A 23752-nucleotide genomic window follows, 5' to 3' on the forward strand; every position below is an offset into this window, starting at 1 on the left:
AAGATCTCTGATAAAGATAATAGCATGGGTAAATATCAGTGCAAGTACTTTCTGTATTTTTGTTGTGTCACTTTACTTTTTACTTCCTACAAGAATCAAAAGGCAGATGCATAAATTTAGGATGTTAAATTTAAGCTGCATGTGAATATAAAAAAAAGGTATTGGAAATTGTGCAAGCTTGTGGAGAGAGAAATTAGAGTACAGGTTGCCAGGAGGAATGGGAGTTATGGGTAATGGGTTTAGGGTTTCTGTTTGGGGAGATGGGGAATTTTCAGCAGCGGAAGGTGGTGAGGGCACTGCAATAGTGTCAACATTAGTAATCCCATTGAATGGTATGCTGGGGAGTGTTGTGATGGGAAAATATATGTTACATTTATGTTCCTACAATTATGAAAAAAAGAAGAGCAATAAAAAACAATGACAATTAAGTGCAATACATGATCCTGGATGGGCTTGATCAAGGGTGGAGAGAAGGTCAAAAGGGCATTATTAAGTGAAGGCTTCTAATGTACAGGGTTCCAATTGGAATAATGGAAATGTTTTTCTAATAGATGGTGGTGAAGGTAGAAATGTATTGTGAAAATAAATATCAGCATTGAAATATTTACCTAAATGTGAAAAAAAAGGAGGAGGCATTATTGGGAGAGTGGATGTGGCTCAGGCAGTTGAGTGTCCTCCTCCTCCTCCCACATGAGAGGTCTTGTGTTCAGTTCCCAGTGCCTCCTAAATAAGACAAGCAAACAATGAGCAAAAACAACGAACAAACAGACAAGGACGCCATCGGGGGATTGGAATCTATTTTTAAAAATGCATTATTGGGACATCTGAAAAAAGTGAAATATAGGCTATAAGCTCTATATCACTGTTAAATTTCTTGAACTTGATAACTGCACTTAAGATGGCTACATAGGTGAATGCCCTTGTTCTGGGAATGTACATGGCTATATTAAGTGTTCAGAGGCATGATGTATGCAACCTACACTCAAGTGTTCAGAAGATGGTTGGATGGATGGATGGATGGATGGATGGATGGATGGATGGATGGGTAGATAGGTAGATAGAATGGCATGGTAAATGTGGTGAAATGTTAAAATTGGTGGCTCCGGGCATCTGGAGTGTGGGGAGATAGTGGTATGTTGGAGTTCTCCATATGGGGTTTGCATTATTTTTGTAACTTTCCTGTAAGTTTGAATACACGTCACAATAAAAGGACAGAGCAGTGAAGTGCCATTGCCCTCACACCTGACCAGTGATAGAAGCAGAATAAAGAGCCAGATGTGGTGATCACACCCCATGTGAATGGGTGAGTGGCCACCGCTCTTGGGTGGCCTTGTGCTGTGTATGGCATCTGTGTGTGGACAGCAGCAGGGAAGGGAGCCAGTGAGGAGCAACGTCTGTGGGGCCAGCCACCTTTTCTATTCCAGCTCCCTGGCTAGTGAGCCTGGCAGATTCACACTCTCTTTGGGCTTCGGTTTCCTCATCTGTAAAATAAGAATTGGATGGTGCCTATCTTGCTGGGATTTTTTGGAAAATGCCTGGGACACAGGAAGCTTTCTGTCAATTTTCATTTTTTTTAATGAGGACCACACAGGCAGCTTCCATTGGCTGCAGCTTCTGTGAGCTTTCTTCTCTCTCTGTGTGTATCTTAATGCCTCTCCCCCATGCATGCATTCTCCGTCTTCTTTGGTGGAACAAGGAAACAGAGGATCTTAGACATCCTAGAGCATGCCCTCCTGCTTTAGAGTCTTTTAGCCTTTTGTCCATTTGGTCCCCAGTCCTGAGAAAATAGAATAAATGGATAGTTTCATGGCCTTGGTCATTTGAGAGAATTTGCACATGCCTCTTCTCTGCAATCTGAAAGAACCTTTCCTGCAAGAAACCTTGGGTCATGGGAATTCAGGGTCACTCACCGAGTCTGCAGGAAACTGTCTTGTGTTTTCAGATGATTTCTGGAATTTTCCACTTGAACCACATCTCCCAACATTGTACTGGGAGCCCTGGGCCGATGACAATGGTAGCTTGATGCTGTTCCATTAACTTAGGGATATAAGCATTTGGGAAGGAAAGTTTCTCTATGACAGGACTCTGTAAAGTCCTTTTATTTGTTCCCAAGGAGTAGAAAAAGGTGAAGAGTAGGTATGAAACAGCATATTTCCATAATGACTCCTTCTCAATGTGAAATGGATCTTCTTTACTGGATCCCACATTCCACTCATGCAAAAAATTAAAGCTGAACAAACTTCTGTTGTTTCTAGAACTTGGATGCTCACTGTATGTAGCAAAAAATAATTTATTTAAGGTCACTAAGTTAGCAGAGGTGTGCTGGCTGTAATTTAGAGAAAGACAGCTTCTGATGTTTATCAATTACTTAAAATTGAAAAAAAAAAACCAAACAGGAACATTCATCTACATTATCTCTCTTTAGGCAAAATGTACTTTAGCATATATCCATGTTTCAGTTTATAGAAAATTGTTAGAGAAGAGCGTTGTTGTCATAATATTTTTTCATTCCGAAGTAAGACAATAGCCAGAAGAGAACAAAAAATGACAAAATTACAGTATTTTAAGCCTTTAACTTGAATCATTGGAAGGTAGAATTGCCTGTCAAATACCTGCGTCGACATTGCTATTTCTTCCTGCCAGGTTTCATCAGCAGCAACCATCTTATAAATGCATCTGATTTTTTAGCAAGTAAATACACCATGCTTTAGGAAGAAGAAAATCTACAGAAAATAAGCCTCGCTGGCAATCTTCGAAGTTTTGAATACTGACTTTGAGAAAAACCATTTTGCTTTGTTTACAAAACTTGATGTTTTGGTTTTGTTTAGGGTCGCCTTGCAATTAAGCAAGGAGGCAGAAGAGAGGCAAGAGAACGTCACCATTTATTTTGAAATGGAAAGAATAACCACATTCACCAGATGCAGCAGGCACATCCATGCTAGAAACTCTCTGTAACCTTATCCTCACAGAACTTTCTGGGAGGACATCACCGGATGGCAATGTGTCTCTACAGAACATAGCCCTTCTAGAGGGGAGTGAATTGTGCTTGGCCACCACTGGCCAAGGAGGGTAGCATTCAAGATTGGTTTGGGTGAAAGAAAGGGATTCTTTAACCGAGACGGTGTAACTGGCCTTTATAAGAACCGCACGAGTTAGTTACTACTGATTAGATCCACACAATAGATTCAACATGCTTGTGCACATGGATTTGCATAAACATGCACAGCGAAACTTCAGGCCCTATCTTGAAGTCTCCCAGCTTGTCTCAGCAAAATGCCAACAAATCTCTTCCCCATAGAGGGCTCTTGGGATGGCCCCTGCTGTCTTTTTTCTCCTTGGTCTTGAGGGACCTTGTTCTCCATTGTAGGCCACGTGCCCGGCCTTCGAGGGGACGTCCCTGGAGAAAGCTCTCGGCCCCTCTGCTGGGGCGTGCTCCATGTTCCCACGGGAAGCATTTCTGAATTTGAAAGGCTGCTCTTTGCTGCTCAACAGGCCTAGGTGGCTCTGGAGATGAAGGTTGTTGGGCAGGGTCCCCTCCTCTAAATATAACGTGTATGCTGGGCATGCCCAGCTCCTCTCCCGGCTGGAAGCAATGGTGCCATAGGTTAGAGGGCTCGCCCTTGTTGGAGGAAGGAGAAGACCATCTTGGTTGACTGCTGCCTAAACACCGGAGGTCAACCCTACCCACCTCCTTGGCTGTCTACACTGCATGATCAGACTCTGCGCTCTTGGGCTGCCTCGAGGAGGCTGATTGTTGGGCCATCCAGGCCCCCCGATTTGACGTCTACATCTTTGCTTCCTGTTGACCACGTTAATTTTCTTTGCTTTCCTCTCGCAAGTTAATCTAGATCCTCCAAAATGCTTCTTTTCCTCCAGTTACTTAGTCTCGAGTTTAAATGTGTGCTTCACTTGGGCATTTGTGGAAAGTGTAAAGGAAATCGGTGTACGGGAAAATCCACTGATAACAAGGCAGCAAACATGAAAGAAACATACGTAGTGTATGTAGTGTTTGCCTTTTTTCCTCTTTGTTCTCTGGATCTCTGCTAAATCTGCATGTCTTAAAAAACCATAGATTTTCTACAGCAGGAGTTTTCTGCTGCTAGTCTAGAGATTTAGTGATACATAGTAGGACAGGTGGGAAGATGGGGGAGCACTGAGCAGGACCAAAACAGGGCTTAGGAGTCAAGCTTTTGGCTGCAATCGTCAGTCGGAAATTCAGTGTGTAGAATATTGATCTTGGGCCTCTAAATTAATTTAGCTTATAAATCATAAAGCCCTGGGTTTCATCAATTCTAGAACAGTGTTACCATTTTTAAAAAGCCAGAACCTTAATTTCATATTCTTGAACCCAGGAGTACTAATACCTTGAATTTACATCGCAAATTTTAATGAGCAATTTTTAACATTGTGTCATAAATCTTTCCAGGAAGAAGTGCATAATAAATTAACAAGGAAGCAAGTCGGCAAATTAATTCAAACAGGATTAATAAAAATATTTAGGAGCATTTTAATGATACTAATAATTACAACAACAATCATCATCTCTCTACAGACAAAAGCTAAAATGTAACAGCATTTCTTATCATGCAGTCACTCGTCTAAGCATTTTACGTGAATGAATTTGTTTCATCTCCACAGTTGTACTACAAGATATTTTGATCACCATCTTTAGTTTACAGGTGAGAAAGTGGAGGTTTTAAGAGGTTAAGTAGCTTGCCTAAAGTTGCCCAGCAACACTACAGTGTATCGTTTTTCCATAGCATGAAAGAATTTCTGGACTATTGAATTTACTTGGGACAATAGACCCAGGTTCTGCGAGGACTCTATTCCTTTCTGACTGTAGGTTCTTTGTTCTTTAAGACAAGCCTATTTGGACCAATGATCTAATTGGTTCTTGAGTAATATACTCTAAATGTTTAAACTAGAAAAGGATGTCTCTGTCCAAAATTAAACAATGAATGGGCTGGACAGTAGACTGTAGACAGAGATGCTACAGGGCGTACCACGTTAATATTTCTAGGCAAATTTGAATTTGGTTGTTTGGGCTAAACCTATACTCTCTATAATGTGAGCAATATTAAAATTCTAATTTGTTGTATGTTCCTACAACACTTTCATCAGTGGATAGTCATTTTTTACATTTCATGTATAGACTTTGTTTTGTTTCGTTGTTTTTAGCTCTTAACAAATCTTTGTATCATGAAGTCTGGAATTAAGATAATTCAAAAATATTAAGGGAGCTGTATTTGGTCTAAGCGAACCTACCTAATATGTGTAGCCACTGTGGGTTCATCCGTCTAACCTCTTCTAGGTCTGATGTCACTCAGTGTACAAATCACTTAATAGTTAAGATAATATGGAGGGATTATCTGATTATCTATCTGATCTGATTATCTATCTGTCTCCCTCAGGAGAGGAAAAGCTCTTCAAGGGTAATACCCATATTTCAGTAATCTTTTGAGTTAATTAATTTAATTTAATGACATCATGTATTTAGAGTACTTGGAAAAGAACCTGGCAGGTGATATGTGCTCAGCAACTTGTAGCTGCTGTCATATTATTTTTGTTATTAGTAGTAGTTGTAGAAGTCTCCTCACCCAGATGAGGGAAGCACCTTTACTTAACATGTGCATATGCCTCCATTTTACATTGAGTGGAAAATCATAAATTAGAAAAATGTCTTAAGATAGAAACGTTAGCAGACAACTGCCTCATCCTATGTTTCATGAACCATGGGAGCTTCATCTAGAGTTGGTGGCCATGGTAGGCAAGTTGCCAGAGATCAGAGTGAAGGTCACATTGATTAAGAGCAAAATAAAAGAGCGCATGCCTTGTGGGGTCAATATGTCCAGGTTTTAGTTTGATTTAACTGGAGCCTTGAATCCATGGTGAATGTACAAGGTGTTGACGAAGGGAACTGTAATGTTCAACTTATGGCTTCAGCTGTTTAGATGGTAAAAGACAAAGCAAACCCATCAATGGATGAATGGATAAACAAACTGTGGTTGGCCCAAACCATGGACTATTATTTGGCTATGAGAAGGGATAAGTCTGATTGATGTTACAACACCGATGAACCTTGAAGACATTATTGTGAGTGAAATGCGCCAGATGCAAATAGACAAATATTGTATGCTTCCACTTAAAGGACATATCTGGAATAAGCAAATCCATAGAGACAGAAAGGAAATGAGTGATTACTGGGGACTTGGGGAAAGCGGGATGAGAAGTTATTGATGAAAGGGGGCAGAGTTTCTATTGGGGGGGGGATGGAAAATTTCTGTAACTAGGTAGTGGTACTGGTGGCACATTTTGAATGTGTTTAATGCCACTAAGTTACACACTTAAAATGATTGAACATTTATGTTATATATTTTTTGCCACAATAAAATGAAATTTTAAAAACCATGTAAAAATCTAGTCCTAAAATGAAAAGAATAGGAACTGACCGGTAGGAAAAGGAGACTTCCAAAGGGACTCGTTTTCTTGGTAGTTGTTCATGATCTCAGGCTATTTTCTATTCAAAGACCAGCTTAAATGGGAAGTTGAATGTAGCCCTTCAGTCAGTGGTAGCTGGAGAAGTTCTGGCTGATCTGTTTCCAGGTCTCTGAACTGGCTCTTTTTGTAGAAACTGTCCCTTGGACATCTGGGTGACCTCATACTCAATGGCAAAGCCTGATAAACCAGAATCCCATCGACTGAGGGCCATTCCAAACCACACAGGGCTGCGCAGCAATAGCCACCCCTGAGTTTCTAGAAGATGGAAGGTTCCACTGCAGGAAGCACAGGTATGCATCTGAGATGAGAGAGGGAAGACTGTGTGCTGGCTCTCTCTGATGGCTGCTCTAAGGAGTGGCTTCCAGACACTCTGAGAGCCTGCCCCTTGGTCAACCACTTCCTTGGAGACCACAATATCAGATCCCAAGTGCTTCCTTGGCCATGCCCGTATTCCAACTCTGGATTCTCTCCCAGATTCTCATGTGTAATTCTATTGAACAGATCCCATGACCTCTCCTTCCGTCTGCAGTGTTTACACAGGAAAACACTGGTGTGCTTCCGGAGAATGAGAGTTATTCAAATGATTTTCAGCCAAAATAACACCCTGGGGCATAAAAAGAAGAAAAGCAAGTTATTGTTAATCCAGGAAGAGAAGAAAGCAGAGTCAAGCAATGAAAGCATCCCAGATGGTGAGAGCAGATGTAAGTGCAGGGATAAATCACACATCGCAACTATGATTAGGGTGAAGATGGGTTTAATGGAGGAAATCACAACATTATCATAACAAGCAGGTACAACACAAAATTAGGATGGATTTCCAGGAAATTATATGAACTCAGATAGGCACTTAGCAGAGGGGGAGAAAACAGCAAAGGAAGACAGAGTCTTTTAATGACACTTGATAGTCCTAATGATATGTTTATTGGGTTTATTGACTGTGTATAACAGGTACATGTTAAATTGCCTGAAACCATTGTTATTAGCAGTAGTTGTAGTAGCTGTAGAAGGCCACAGCTATGACACGTCAACACTTGTTAAACATTTAGTCATGCACAACCTTCCTTCTCAAACTGTGTTCCTCAGACTAGCACCATCAACATTATATGGATGCTTGTAAGAAATATGGGTCCCCACCCATATTTACTGAGTCACAATCTTCATTTTAATGCAATCCCCAAGTGGTTCATGCCCACATTAAAATTTGAGAAACATCGATATATATATTTGTTTATATATATATATATATAATATAAACAAATGCCTGAGGAAACCTATATTCTAAATACCAAGTGTTGATTATTAGTTTGGGTCAGCCCCTTTATGGAAAAAAATGCATAAATCAATATATAAATCAGTCTTATCAGTTCCTTGATATTACCTTGACTTACCTTTCCAGAGGTACTTGCAAAATTATTAGGGATATCTTCTAGAAATATTTAGAGTGAAGTTTTTGTTTTGACTTAGGAGTTGTGGATATGCATGATATAATAAAAAGGATGATACCGGATTTGACAGATGTGGTTGCCCTGATTTAATAGAAAACAAACAAGATCTGGCAGTGGGTATGCTGATGCATATTTCACCCATTGCTGTCAGGGAAGAATTTATCCTCTAACTAAAGACCTTCCAAGAGGAGGGTTCCACTGCTCCTCCGTCATCTGCCGTTGGCATATGTGCTTTCACACAACATAAATTGTTCATGACAAAGTTTGTGCCACTTTTCTCTTGCTCGGGCATTAGTGGAGATGGAAGCCACCCTCCTCACCTCACCCAGGAGATGGAAATGCTAGGGGGACTTCACCCTTCTTCTACCTGGTCCTTCACTCCTGAAACCACCCTGCAAGAGTTGCCTTTCCAATGCCTTCTTTAGACCTTGCTGTGCAGGTGACCTCTGTCTAATTGGGTCCTGTTCTGCATCGCTTACAAGAGCTGCAGTAGATCTGGGTAGAGTTAGGCAAAACACCACATCTTCTATTTCAGTATTACAATATTCTGCTTACCTCTTTCTAAAAATACACCAAACCAAACAACAAATGAAATGCCATAGCATCAAGGAAAACCTAGCACGTCCCTTTTGTATCCCCACCAGCTTATGGCGGGCAGACAACCTATATTTTAGGATTTGGTTTTTGGTCCTATACTGTTTGTTTCTCTTATGAGTAAGCTTTTGAAATTGATTTGATACTGTAGATATAGTGCATGCTTTCAAATGTCTCACCTGTGGATCCCTTGAGCTTCAAATTAATGGTGAAGATCAGAACTGAAGTTTCGGAGATCATGGTCATTTATTTTAGGAAGACGTACTAGATGAGGTCTACCTACAATAAATGAATGTTGCCTTTAACTGGGGATGAAAATGGGTCTTCTATGTATACAGTGACAGATATGGCCTGAGATAGGGGATGTTGGTTACACTTCTAATCCTACATAAACTAGCAAAGAATTGCCTTTTTAGGACCATTGACAGCAGAATCTCTCAAGAAATGGTTCAGGGGAACTTCAGAGCGTAGCAGCCCAGACTGTTTCTGTGGAAGGAATACCTATCACTCCCACAGCCAGGTGACAGTGGCTGCCACCACCATTTAGAGTAATTAGTAGCTCCTATTTATCTGAAAGCCCTGATATCATCAACCTGTTGTCAGTTGAAGGCCTTGCATGCTCACTAAAATAGCTTCAGGGGAGATATTTAGGGCTTTTTTTCCCCAGAGTTACAATGTGTAGGTGGAAATTCTCAGTTACAGGTATTCATGGCAGGTGGTTGCTTAAGAGAAAGGCATATTTTTCCTTAATGAGCCCGACGCTTCTGAGATTGAAAGTAGTTTACTTTGCAGCATTTTGCTCCAGTATTCTGTCTGAGTCTACTTACCTTGTGTCCTGGTTTGGGTCTTTTGTGGGCCCCAGAAAAGTATGTCCTTAAAGTTATCCATTCCCGTGGGTATGGGGCCCTTTAATTGGACTGAATATAGTTGGGGGCCTTTGATTTGAGTGCCTCAGTGAGGCGTGACCCAGGGTGGGTCTCTTGTTGGAAAAACATGCAGACACACAGAGAAAGAGCTGCCATTTTTACCTGCTATGTGAGAGAGGACTCCAGGATCACCTGCAGCGGCAGGAGGACAGAAACGCCAAGAGGCTGAGAGAGAGGCTGGAGGCTGGGATCAGTGGAGCAGCCGAAGCTGACGCAACGAGGCCAGGAGGAGAGGGAAGAGAGGAGCATATGCCTGTTGGCCCACAATTGAGCTCGGAGAGAAAGTGAGCCTGGAGGTAAAGGCAGAGACCGGCCTCCATCTTGTCTTGCCATGTGGCAAGAGTCCAGGATTGCCAGCTGCCAGCCTTTGGTGAGACAGCATTTCTGAAGATGCTTTGATTGGGACATTTTCATAGCCTCAGAACTGCAGGCTTCTACCCTAATAACTTCCCATTTCTGGCATTTTGCGCTGGCAGACGTTGGCAAATGTAAGCACCTCGTGGAGGAAAAGACAAGCTTAACTGAAATCACAAGGTTTCAATGAGGCAAGGGGATGTTTTAACTCAGAGCTAAGGTGCATTGACCTCTCACCGAGGGAAGAGGTAGACTGAGCATTTTGCACACAATTCCTCATTTGTTCCTCCTGGTGACCTTGAACTAAGACCCATTATCATCTCTGACATAGAGTAAAAACCTCCCAATGAGCTGGTGGGGGGCACAGGACTCAAGGCAGATCAGTTTAAACCAGGATGGAGAAACCAGAGCTTCCACAAGTATACTCTGTGATTCCACCTCTCAGTTAAGACCTGCAATCTTCCTGTACATTTGAAACCTTCTGGGTAACCCATCCCTGGCACTGACTCTTTAACATGGCTTCATACTTGTGGGTGGAATCATTAAATTAAGCGAATGAACTCTGTAGAGCTGAAGCTTCCTCTGTTACACTTGCACAAGGAAGAGGCCATCTTTTCATGTTTCCCAGTTTTCTGCTTTACAGTTACAAAAGACTGATCAAGAAATCCTCATTTTTGATAAGTTTCCTCTTGTTGTCTCCAGATAAATAACAACGTCCTCTTGAAATGGCTTGTTTTCTGTATTCGTTTTATTTGGAGGAACAATGTGAGAAGCTTTGGAAATAAAACATTTCATTTATAAGGCATCCTGCAGCCCACAATCAGTAATTCAAAACTATCATCCTATATAAATTGGTATCATTATGCTTTGAGAGGCTTACTGAAAAATAATATTTGCGGACCTATGACTTGCAATATATTGCTCTGAAGGCAAGAATAATAAAGCAGTGTTTGTTCCCAGGGGAGATTTCTGTTTAGAATTTTTAGGAAAGAAATATGTTAGCCTTTATAAGCTCAGTCTTAAGAAAAATTAAATGGTTAATGGGCTCAGGGCTTTATAAATGAATTTCTGGCTTAAGACCCAGCCTGTATCTTTCTGGAAAGAAAGGATAAAAGGAAATCAAATTTAACAGCAGTTTAACACATATCCCACCATTTGCACATGCATGGTGGTATCAGCTGGTTTCTCTGTTATTAATTCCAGCCCAATTGTAGATGGTGCCTTGGATGAAAATGATAATTAAAGTTATCATTCTAGGCAATGAGTGGGAAAAATCGATGGGAACGAAGTAAATAGCTTATTGTGGCTATTTGCAATATTGGATTGGGGGGAAATATCCAGGAAGGTGTGTTAAGATGGAAAAGGCTCCAGTCTATTTTAGTAAAAGGAACCTGTGAAATAAATGCAACTGCAGGTCTGTCTGAAGATGAAAGTAGCCTAGAGGGGAAACTGTAAACAACAAATACAGCTGACTTGAACAAAGGAAATGAGTTACCAGAGAAGCTTTGGAGATAAGAACTGTCCACAATTCTCTGTCCTACCCCAGCCTTTAGCACACAGCCTGTGTATAATAGATGCTTCATAAACAAGTGTCATGGATAAAGGAATGAGGGAGACTTGGAGTCAAAATAGTATTTAGAAGACACGTTTTTAAAAAGACATTTGTTCATGACATTTTCTTTAGCCTAAGATACATCTAAAGCTAAGTAAAGGTAAATTTTATCTGAAATGGAGATGTGTGGTAGCATGTGGTCTTGCAAAGTACTAATTACAATACAAGAAATTGTTATATGAACAAAAGGGGGTATTTGTCTTTTAAAGTATGGGGTGGGGTGGGTTATATCACTTGGTTGCTTCTTTTTATTATGATTTACTAAACTATTTACCATTTTCAGAGTAACCAGACTTAGATTAGTGGCAGAGCCAAATTTGCAATGCCCAAGGGCAAAGGTGGTTTGCCTGGTATATAAAATAACATCACAGACAACATCTGCCTGGTCTTGATGGATTAAGGGAGACAACTCATTAAAATGGCCCTCCTTGGATCTGAGTATGATATTTCCCTACGCAGTGAGGATTCTAGAAATGTTGATCATTGATGTTCAAAATTGAGAATGCTCTGGCCTGCGGCATTTTCAATCGAATAGCAAAAATGTGTTATCACAAATAACTTGGGTATATTGTTTTGCATCAGTAATCTTCTCTGTCACCTCCCTGGAAGATATACTTTTTGTCCTTCTTTGTCCTTTTCTGGGTCAAGTGGATGAGGGTGCAACCTGTGGGGGAGAGTCCACCTCACATGGGCATGACCCACATGCTGTACCACATGAGTTTTTTCCAAGATGGAACCCATCCAATTTAAGTTGGGCGGTGTTTGAGAGTATGGGTTCTGGAGTTGGATTTAGCTCTTACTTTCTGCCTCCACCACTTCCTAACCGCATGACCTTGGCAAGTTGTTTAACCTCTCCTCTGTGAAACATTGCCAACTCTGTTTACTCCTGGGGTTCAGTATCCAAACAAGAGAATGTGGAATGAAATCCTTCACATGACCTAGTGACCGATCGATGGTAGTGATTATTGTTGGTGCCATTATCATTTAAAGTATAGTTATTTGGGGTGGTATGCAATGTTAGGGTAGGAAAGAAGTTAAGGACAAATGAACATATGAATGAAATTGATCTTTGCAGATAGACTGTTTCATATTTGGGTATCTGCAGTCAGAATTTTAAAAAGATACTCATCATAAAATGTTTTTAGATCTATTTGTTCACGTCAGTGGAAAGTTGAGGATGTACTTTTCCTATTCAATAAGAAACAACAGTAGACTTTGTTGTAGCCTCAGTAGTACAGTCAACTGGCGAGAGCAACAATTTGGCATTGTCTTCTGTTGCCTTCCTTTGAGTGGCTCCTAATCTATGAGCCAGAATTTTCTAGAATACTTTTTCAGCTCTCTCTACAGAATCATTCCATGTTGCGCAGCAGTGCAAAGGATGCTTCTAAAGGACACTTGAATCACTAACTGAATTTTCCCGATGTCTATGCCAAGACCCTGCCCCAATCAAACAGTCCTGATTACATGATCTGTTGTGTTGGGATCAGCCCCCGTAACCCTCCAATATATGCACTTGTTCCCTCCTGTCTTAAGAAATTAAGCCAACAAGTTAATGAGGGTGAACATATCCTTTTTTTTTTTTTTTTTTTGCAAAGATTGAACTGTTTCGAACTTGATTATTTTTCCCCTTTCAGGGCAGGTCTTAAATGTTCTAGATGAGATGAGACTGGCTAACAATACCCTCGTATACTTTTCATCGGACCAAGGGGCACATGTGGAAGAGGTAACTACCAAAGGGGACGTTCATGGAGGAAGCAACGGAATTTATAAAGGTGAGGCGTGCTGATGTCTACAAACCCTGTCCTCCCAGCTCGCCCGCTGGCCAAAATCGCCATTTCTAAGAGCATCCCACATAGCTTAAAAGCACACATTCTACGTCCAGGCATTACAACAAGGGTGCTTTTCCTCAAATGTAAGTATAGCCCCATATTGTGTAACTAATTAAAAAAAAAAAAAAGCAGCTACCTCTGTGTATTAGTTTCCCACTGCTGCTGTAATAAATACACTTAGTGACTTAAAACAACACAAATTTATTATCTTACCCTTCTGGAGGGAAGAAGTCCAAATGGGTCTCAGTGGCTAAAATCAAAGACTGTGTTCCTTCTGAGGGCTGCTAGGGAGAATCCATTTCCTTGCCTTTTCCTTCTAACAACTGTTGGCATTTTTAGCCTCATACTCACTTTCTCCATCTTCAGAACCAGCCACCTAGCCTCTTCCAATCTCCTGATCTGACCCTCTCTCTCTCCTTCTAACCTCTGCTTCCATCATCACATTTCCTTCTCTGACTCAAACCCTCTTCCTTCCTTCTTAGAAGGACCCTTGGGTTACACTGGGCCCCCCAGATAATCCACAGTAACCTGCACATCTCCAGATCCAGGATGTATGCACACCCACACCTGCCATGTAATGGAATGAGCTCACAGGCCATGGGGATGGGGAGGTGGACATCCTGGGAGATGCTTTATTCTACCAACCACACCCCATAAGAGCCCTTTGAGCTGAGGTCTCATTCTTTGCACAGCATGGGTCGAGCTACCCCACGGTGGATCAGGCATCGTGCTTGGCATTAGAGACCTTAGATAAGACCCAGTTACTGCTCCCCAAGGAGCTCCCATGGTGTACCCTGTGCAGACATGAGGCATACCTATCTAATGAAAAGATGGGTCTTAGGTCATAGACCTAGGAAGGTATTTCAGTGCACAAGGGAAGAAACCCAACCAGTCCTGGGGTGGATGGAGAGGGAAAGGTGTCTAGAGAACCGCTGCCTGTGTCAAGAGATAAGGAGCAGTCTGTCCGTGCTCGTTCTCTTGAGTTCTCCTAGCTCTTTGTTAAATGCTCCCCATCTTTGGCAGTGCTGGCAATGAGGAGGAGGAAATGAGCTCCTCTGCAAACTGCAAGGACTGGAGTGGGTCAGATCTCACCGTGCCTGAGGCAAAGGGACGGAGAAAGATTCGTTGACTGTTTATCCTCTACTCCAGGCAGGTAGCCTGAGAAACTTTCAACTTCCACTTCCATCTTCATGTGTGCCTGGGAGTCCTGTGAAATTATGAACTCTTGGGGCAGGGGCCATTTGTTACATCTTTTGTAACCAGAAATTAGCACAATGGAGCCTCTTGGCTGTGAGCCTGGTGGATCTTCTAGGCTGTGCGATCTTGCAAGGGGCCACCCGTTGCCATGAATATCTGGCCAGTGTGGGCACCCAACCCAGTATTTAATGTGGGTCGGCAAATGAATGGGTGCATTTAATCCAAACAGCAATAGCCCTGATAGCCTGTCCCCATTTCAGCCCTCCTGCATTTCCAAGAACTGAGAAGTGAGAACGTGTATTCTTACATGTTAAGCTGGGGTGTTCCAGACTTGCTTCCATAAGGTTATTCCTATAGCCTTTGTAGAGGAAGTTGTTGTTCTTTTATTTTCCAGATTATGGTGCCCCTACAGGTGGAATTAGCACATTTCATGCACTCACCCACCCGTTCATCTGTTCTCTCCCTGAGACTGCCAGGTCCCAAAGTAGCATATTGCTGTCTAGAAGACACAACCTTGCATCATAGTAAGAGAAGCGCTTCGAAAGGAAGGATAACCCTGGTGCAGATGGTCAGCTGAAGAATGCAAGGAGGCTTCTGGGGAGAGGAGGCCACTGCCCTGGAATTGTGCTTTGGTAGTTGGCAACCTGGAGGCATAGCTATGAGGGTTGGACCAAGTGTCTGGGTGCTAAATGATGATTCAGGAACTGCGGTTATCATGTCATCCTAAAAGTAAGTCAATGGCTACTCCCTGTATATGCTTTGTTAGAATCATGCTGGATTTCTTAGAAGTGTTTTGCTCGAGTATTAGAAATACCATTAATTGATGGCACTGTATTCATAACTCTGCTGATATTCTATTGCTAAGCATTATTCTTGGGCCTCCTTTACTTGAAATCAAGTTCACTTGGAAACATTGTTAAAATACAGTACTCTCTGAGAATGATGTGGTTTCTTTCCAGCTATGGGAAGTGACCAAAGACTTGTAAAAGTCAAGACCTCTCATTTTCCAAGCTGTGATTCCAACATTCAAGCATGGCTCATGGGAACACAGAGGAATCACACTGTGTGACTTCCTTACCAAAAATGCACCCTTTTCTGAACAATAATGCCTTCTACTCTAAATCAAAACCCCTAAAAAACGTCTTAGTTACTTGCGCTCATTCTACCATATTTCCAATCAAATCTGTTTCTTTCCCTAATGATATCTACAGGCTAATTTGACAGAATGGGTAGGACTAAATCATCCTTAAGCAAATTCCAACAGGTTGGTCTATTTGTTCATAGAAACACTTATTTCTCACTGTAGTCTGTATTTTAAAAGTAGTAACTTGCTATTATGGGAGAGGGGGGTAGTGATATCACTCAGTGTTTCATTTTCTTAAGAAAATGAGTTTAGACTATGATACTGGTAAATTTTCTCTTTGTCGAAAGGCTGTAGCAAAAAGGGAAACTGGGGATAAAGGTAGGTGTCAGATGTGTTGTTTCAGTATAATTCTGGCCATTTTTAGAAATCTTGGCAGTAATTCCTTCATGTGGTAGTTCCTGAAATATTTACTTCTGAGAACCTTTTAAAATAAATTCCCTTCTACCATCCATGTTTTGAATGATTATGCCAACCTACTAAAACTTAGTTTAATAAGTAATCCATTTTCCCACTAAAGAATTCATGAATAATGATATCCATCAGAGCTTCAAATTAATTTGACAGTATTTCCAGACCAAGTTATGATTTTCATCAAGACCAAGACAAATAAATAAACAAACACGGAAACACCAGACCCTTTGCAGTGGCCTCAGGTGCCACACTGCTGGCAAATGTACAAATTCCATCAGGCCTTCTGAAGTCTTGAAAATGCCCACATGACTGCTTTGGAACTTGGGACTAGAAGCCACTGCTTTATACTAAGAGAGAAGTTAAGATTTCCTTTCAATCCTCCTCTGCTTCTGGGAGACGTGGCTTGTGGCGCTCAACTTGTGTTCCTGCACCTGGGCAGGTGTTGGGTCTCTTTAGATTGGGTGGGCAAGTGAGTGTTGAGAAGATGCTGCTCGGTGGCACAACCTGTGCCAAGGCAGTGGAACAGAAGCTCACGTGATGCTCCTGCGGTAAGCGGGAGCCCTTGTTCCATGTCTAAATCAGGGCTCTAAGCCCTGGGGCTCTCCTAGAAGAGAGAGGACCAAACAATCTAATGGTTCTTATCTGAGCAAGCTCTTGAGTTTGGAGAACTCTGTTCACTGTCCTGGGCTCTTCCCTTTCTCTTACACTATATGCGGTTGCATCCAAAGCCATGAGCTCCAGCAGCATCGGAGCTCTGGTCACTCCCGAATACCTGGCCCTGACCCTTCCTTGGAGCCCCAAACACCTGCGTCCCACTGCCCACTTGACCTCTGACCTGATGCTCAGTGGGCATTCATAGTTAACCGATCCCAGTTAGAAATCTTCTCTCCTGAGCCCATGCATTTCCTTTTCTGCCCCATTTTATTGAGCAATACCACTCTTTCCAGTAGTTCAACCCCCAAAGCTTGGGATTTCCCAATTTGACACTTTCGCTGAGCCCTCGACCCCATATTCCACCAGCACATCCTATAAATATTATCTTGTAACTATGTCTGACATCAATCCACTTTTCCCACCTGCATGCACTGCAACTTTGTCCAAGCCAACATCACCTCTCATGGCATCTTCTCCAGGGATCCCTGCTTCTTCCTTGCTCCCCACAAGCCATCCTCCACCCAGGCACCTGTGCAATGTTTATAAGCATAAGCTCAGGGTAGGCCTTTCCCTTTCTTAAAACACTCTCATAACTTCCGCTCCCCTGGGAATGAAATGCCAAGCCCCAGGCCGGCCATACGCAGCCTCACCATGACCTGCTCCTGCTTCTCTCCTCTCCTTTCTTCCCAGCCATTCTAAGATCCTCCAACACCTTCATCTTGACCTAGGCTTAGAGCCTTTTTGCATGGGCTCTTCCTTCCATCAGCACGTGTGCTTCCAGGTCTTGGCATCGATTTGATCCCTCCATCAAATGATGCCTCTGTGAGGTCTGTCCTGATACCACTTGTTTTAATTACCTGCATACTTGAGAGTTTGCCTGTTAATGTATTTGCTCATTGTTGCCCCCCACCCCATTATAATGTCAATTCCAGGGTTCTGCCCTGTCTTCTCACTGTATCCCGGGGGCCTATGATGACCACATAGTAGGTATTGGATATGTACCTGCTGAATGAATGGCAACCGCTTCTCAGATTCCTTTCCTTCTGTCCCCTCATGTGCCACCTGAGTATTTCCCCTTTTCTCTTACATTCCCCCCTGCTACCACCATTAGCTGGAGTCAGAATATCTTCCCTGTGATTTTCATAGACTTCAAATTGTCTGTCTCTTTCTCGCAGCAGGGAATTTCCTGTAGTCTCAGATGAGAACAGTTAAACTCCTGACTCTGGCTTCATTTCCATTCTTCTCCCAAGCCAGGGTCACCCTGGAGGTGCCTTTTGCTCTCCCCTTTCCTCTGCCTAAAGGCAAGTAATAAATGTCAATGGAATGGATAAATTAACTCTGTGGACGGTTTCTGCAGAAGCATGAGGAGAACTCATATTTTCCTGAGGGTTCAAAAAACAGACTTTCTCCCTATGCAGGGAAACGCTTTTAAAATTCCCGAATGCCTGCATCTATGGCACTACTTCCCTGGCATATCACCTTCATCTCAAGTGCAAATTCCAAAAGCAACTGATTGGCTCAAATCCATATCTGTTATGAGTTGCTTCTTACAGTCACTGAATTTGGCATCTCTCTAGCTCATGCAATAACACAGCTGAAAGAAAAGATAACAGCAAGAGGGCCTGGTAGTTTATCAGTGGGTAGGTCTGTTCAGATGTTGGCAAGCATTTTTGTCGGCTTCCCAAGGGTGGGTGAGGCTTACCCTTTTTGCCAGTATCAGCACTGAGGAGGCATACCCCAGGCTTTTCACCTTTGAAGGAGGGTCACATTTTATCCTTATCTGTTTGCTCATTCTGTTAAACCCCACTGACATGCATCCATATACTGGCTGTATGTGTTGTCCTAGACATGGTGATAGGTACTGCAAATAATATCAGGCCCCTGATCTCTGGTAGCTCACAGTCTGGATTTTGAGGCTATTTCAAGATAATTGATAAGGGAGTTGTCAAGGCAGGGTGGTTAGAAGTAGTTAGCCAAGCTGGGGATTAAGAGGCACTTCCAGGGGAGGTTGCTGTTTTATGGCTGGTATTTTGAACACTGGGTAGGAGACACAATGTGGGGAGAACTTTGTAGGCAGACAAGAGATGCTGATTGGTGAGTCACATGCATCTTTGGTCTTGCTGGAGTGGAAGGTGTGGGCAAGGAGTGCAAACAGATGAGGCTGGTGAAGGAGGCATGGTCGACGGGGCAGACCTGGGTCCTTGTACAGAATTGGGCTCTTCTTTGTTGGTGGGGAGGTTCATTGAAGAGCGTTACATCAGGGTGGGCTCAAGGTGCCATGCTGGTGGCAATGTGGATCAAAGGAACTATTCCAAGCACTTGATGACAATATCCTGAACTGAGGTAGGAGAAGAGGAGGAAAGGACAGGTTCAAGAAGTATTTGTGTAGTAAAACAAGAATTTCTTGTGGACTGGAGATGGGGAGGCAGGCTACGGCTGTGTCAGTAGTGGCAACTGTGATGGGAAATACTGGATGCTACCCAAGTTTAAGAGTCGCTGGGATGGGAGATAGGAGAATTAGATATTGGATTATTGAGTTTGAGATCTTTTTCCTATACCCATGTTCATAAGTCCAGAAGAACTAGAGATATATACGAATGAGTCATTAGTATTTGGGTAAGAGTTGAAACCGAAGGTGAAGAATATCACCCAAAGACAGTATATGCCCAGAGGAGAGCAATGGGCTCGGGAACCAGAAAACAGAGAAGTCAGAGAAATCACAAGGAAAATTAGGAGAAGCTGCTGCCAGGGGAGACAAAGGATTTGAAGGTTTCAGGAAGAATAGAGTCATCAGTGCCAAAGAGAGGACCACCAAGATAAGACCTGCAAAGTGTCAATTGGACTGGGAAATAGAGCGGTCATAGGAAAAACTTGCTTGAGGGATTAATAGTAGAAACCAGGTTGAAGTTGAATAAAGATAAATGGGAGATGATGAGACTAAGGTGGATGGGCACAGTTTCAAGAAGCTCAGGTGAGAAGGGAAGGAGATCTATATACATAGATATAGGCATAGGCACAGATATAGACATAGATAAAGTCATAGTCATGGATGTAGACATAGTCATAGACATGGACATAGACATAGATAAAAACATAGACATAGGCATAGACATAGTCATAGACATAGACATAGATGTAGACCTAGTCATAGACATAGACATAGTCATAAACACAGACATAGACATAGACATAGACATAGACATAGACAGGGATATAGTCAGACATAGACATAGTCATGGACATAGACATAGATGTAGATAAAGTCATAGACATAGACATAGATAAAGACATAGTCATAGACATAGATATAGTCATAGACATAGACATAGACCAGGACAGAGTCATAGACAGTTATAGACATAGACATAGCCATAGACATAGCCATAGACATAGACATATAGTCATAGACATAGACAGACAGACATAGACATAGTCATAGACATAGACATAGTCATAGTCATCGACATGGTCATACACATAGACATAGTCATAGTCATAGACATAGACGTAGACATAGTCATAGACATAATCATAGACATGGACATGGACATAGACATAGATATAGTCATAGACATGGACATTGACATAGACATGGACATAGATAAAGACATAGTAATAGACATAGATATATAGTCATTGACATAGACAGACATAGACATAGTCATAGACATAGTTATAGACATAGTCATAGACACAGACAGAGACATAGAAATAATCATAGACATAGACATAGACATAGACATAGTCATGGACATAGACATAGACATAGATAAAGTCATAGTCAGAGGCATAGACATCAACATAGACATAGACATAGATAAAAACATAATCATAGATGTAGACATAGAAATAGACATAGGTAGACATAGTCATAGACATAGACATATAGTCATAGACATGGACATAGACATAGTCATAGACATAGTCATAGATATAGACGTAGACATAGTCATAGACAAAGATATAGTCAAAGACAGTTGTAAACATAGTCATAGACATAGACATAGACCAGACATAGTCATAGAAATGGTCATAGACATAGACATAGTCATAGTCATAGACCGACATAGACATAGTCATAGACATAGACATAGGCATAATCATAGGCATAGACACAGACATAGTCATTGACAAAGACAAAGACATAGTCATAGAAATAGACATAGTCACAGACATAGGCATTGACATTGACATTGATGTAGATATATTTATACATACTTTAGTATGAGACCATCATGTACCTATCTGTTTATAGACTAAGGTTAAGAGCGAGGAGAAAGGTTGAGATTGAAGACAGAGGAAAAGGAGGGAAAACTGATGAAGCTAAACTAGTGAAGAGATGGGAATAGGTATAATAAAGAGCTCAGTTTGGGGGAGCTGAGCTGAAACAGAAGGATGCTTCATCTATGTAGTCATTCAGTAGATATTTCCTGAGTGCTTACTCTAAGGAATGCCCTGTACCAAATGTTGAGTGTTCATCTGGGTAAAACCCCTGCAAAGAATATTTATAGTCTGGTGGCAGAGTCAGACATTAAACAACAAGTTATTATGAAATTATTCAGTGACCTCAAATGATATGAGGAGGTACAGGGTAATATGAGAGTCTAGAACAGCCCAAGCCATTGAGCTGGATGACCCCAGTTCAAATTCTAGCTCTGCCACTTACTGTTTCAGTGTTCTTGGATAAGTTATGCAAACTCTCTGTGTATCTGTTTCCTCTTCTTTAGAATTTGAATAATAGGATTGTTATTATAGGACTATCATAGAGAATTCGCTTTTCTAAAAAAGGGGAGAATGAATATCATTTAAATAATCTTTTAAGTGCTAATTATGATTGTACTTTCACAATTTGAATTTATTTTTCGGGTAATGTTTCCCTCTTCTTACCATCTTTTATTCCTCAGTGAGCAAGGCTTTTATTCTTTTCCTAGAGTATTCTCTTTTTTTCTTTTTTCTTTTTGGTCTTTATTTATTTTTTTAATGTTACATTATAAAAACATGAGGTCTCCATATACCCCGCCCCCAGCCCCCTCATCCCACTCCTCCCATAAGAACAACCTCCTACATCATCATGGGACATTCATTGCACTTGGTGAATACATCTCTGAGCACTGCTGTACCACATGGTCAATGGTCCATACTACAGTTTACACTCTCCCCCCGTCCACCCAGTGGGCCATGGGAGGACATACAATGTCCAGTAACTGTCCCTGCAGCACTACCCAGGACAACTCCAAGTCCTGAAAATGCCCCCACATCATATCTCTTCTTCCCATTCCCTACCCTCAGCAGCTACTATGGCCACTTTCTCCACATCAATGCTACATTTTCTTCTATTACTAATCACAATAGTTCATGAATAGAACATCAGTAAGTCTACTCTAATGCGTACTCTATTTCCCATCCTGTGGACCCTGGAATGGTTATGTCCACTCCACATCTATATCGAGAGGGAGCTTAGATTCCACATGGATGATGGATGCCATTTCCTGCTTTCAGTTGTAGGCACTCTTGGCTCCCTGGTGTGGCGGTTGACCTTCTTCACCTCCATGTTAGCTGGCTGGAGTAAGTCCAATAAACCAGAGGGTAGGAGTTGCAAGTCTGTTGAGGCTCAGGGCTTGGCTATACATGGACAGTCCAGAGATTCAGGTCCCCTGAGTATACACTAAACCCCAGCACCAACCACAGGTCCAGTAAAAGTAACAGGAGAAGCTTGTGAATAAAGATCACATCTGAGTCAACTCCATCACACTCAGGAACACAGTCTCCAAAATAGGGCCAACTGACATGGTACTGAATTCCATCTGCCATGACCATAGAACCTGTGGGTCTCTGTAGCCCTCAGAAGAACCAACACCTGGGGTTGTATCTACTTCAGCTGTCTCCGGGACTCTGCTGAGGTATGCATAAGTGTAACCCCTCTGATGATCTCCCAGGTCTTTTTTGGAGACTCATAGCCATATAAACTTATATGTCCTTTCCATTTCCCCCTTTTATTCAAGGTCAAAAATAATTTTTAACTCCTGATATTACATGTAGGCTGAGATATACTGCTGGTCTGAGTTGACCCTTTTATTCAAGGTCATTTTCTAGTTACATCATCAGCTGGTACTTGGTAGTAATCCCTTGGTACCAGGGAAGCTCATCCCCGGGAGTCATGTCCCATACTGGGGGGAAGGGAATGCATTTATATGCTGAGTTTGGCTTTGAGACTGGCCACATTTGAGCTATATGGAGGCTCTCAGGAGGTAACTCTCAGGCACCCTGCAGCTCTAAGCCTAGTTCTTCTTTCAGGTGCACAGGCTCACAAACATAGTCATTAGTATCAAGGGCTCATTGTTGGACCATCCTTCTTTTTTGGTCTTTGCCGTTGCACTTAGGGGATTGTTGCTGTTCCATTAGGGAATGTGATAGAGCTCTCCTGGCTAGGAACTCAACACTCCCTCGGCTGTCATTTTTAATTGTAACCACTATGAAAATATCCAAACATTTTTATGTACCTTGTATATATGCCCTGGAGAACTCCCTCCCACTTAGAGTATTCTTGTGAGTGATAAGTCAACAGGTAAAGTGTTCTATGAATGTACCTAATAAGTGCACAGTGTTGCTATCATCCACGATTGTGCAAGCTCTATATCCCCAGAACCTACAAAAGCACCTGACATGTTTCAAGAAAATTTTGTTGGGTCAGTACTTAACTCTAAAAAATTTGAGCTTTGGTTTGAAGGATATATAAGTCAGCTAGGTGAATTGTAGGACGAAGAGCATGACCACATTGGCAAATCTGTTGGCACTGGCAATTGATTGGCTATCTGGTGTGAAAGAAAGGGAGAAGTAAAAGTGTCTCCCAGGCATTTGGCATGTATGGGTGGGTAGAGAGGGTGGTATGCTTCATGGAATTGGGACTCAACTGGCAACATCCATATTTTACTGGCATGGGGAATGGATATAAGAACATTTAGAGAAAGTAGGGGAGAGGCTCAGAGGTCAGATACCACGCCTGGAAGAACTCTCACCAGAAAGGTGAGATGGAAGGTGATGCCAACAAAGAAGACTGGAAGAGAGTGGTTGGGTTGATGGGAAGAACA

At 42.0% G+C, this 23752-nt stretch overlaps 1 protein-coding gene across 4 annotated transcripts in view; it reads left to right on the forward strand.

Moving 5' to 3' along the window:
• STS (steroid sulfatase) overlaps window positions 1-23752 on the forward strand; it is a 218289-nt gene that overhangs the window by 150502 nt on the left and 44035 nt on the right. For 2 of the 4 annotated variants that reach the window (XM_058291232.2, XM_071212896.1), the window contains one exon: window positions 13064-13201. The exons of the other annotated variants lie outside the window; for them this stretch is intronic. In XM_058291232.2, coding sequence (XP_058147215.1) covers window positions 13064-13201 — 138 coding nt within the window. The remainder of the gene's footprint in view (window positions 1-13063; window positions 13202-23752) is intronic. 4 annotated transcript variants of the gene reach the window in all.

This window comes from Dasypus novemcinctus, chromosome X (genome assembly GCF_030445035.2).
Source record: "Dasypus novemcinctus isolate mDasNov1 chromosome X, mDasNov1.1.hap2, whole genome shotgun sequence".
Classification (NCBI taxonomy): Eukaryota; Metazoa; Chordata; class Mammalia; order Cingulata; family Dasypodidae; genus Dasypus; species Dasypus novemcinctus.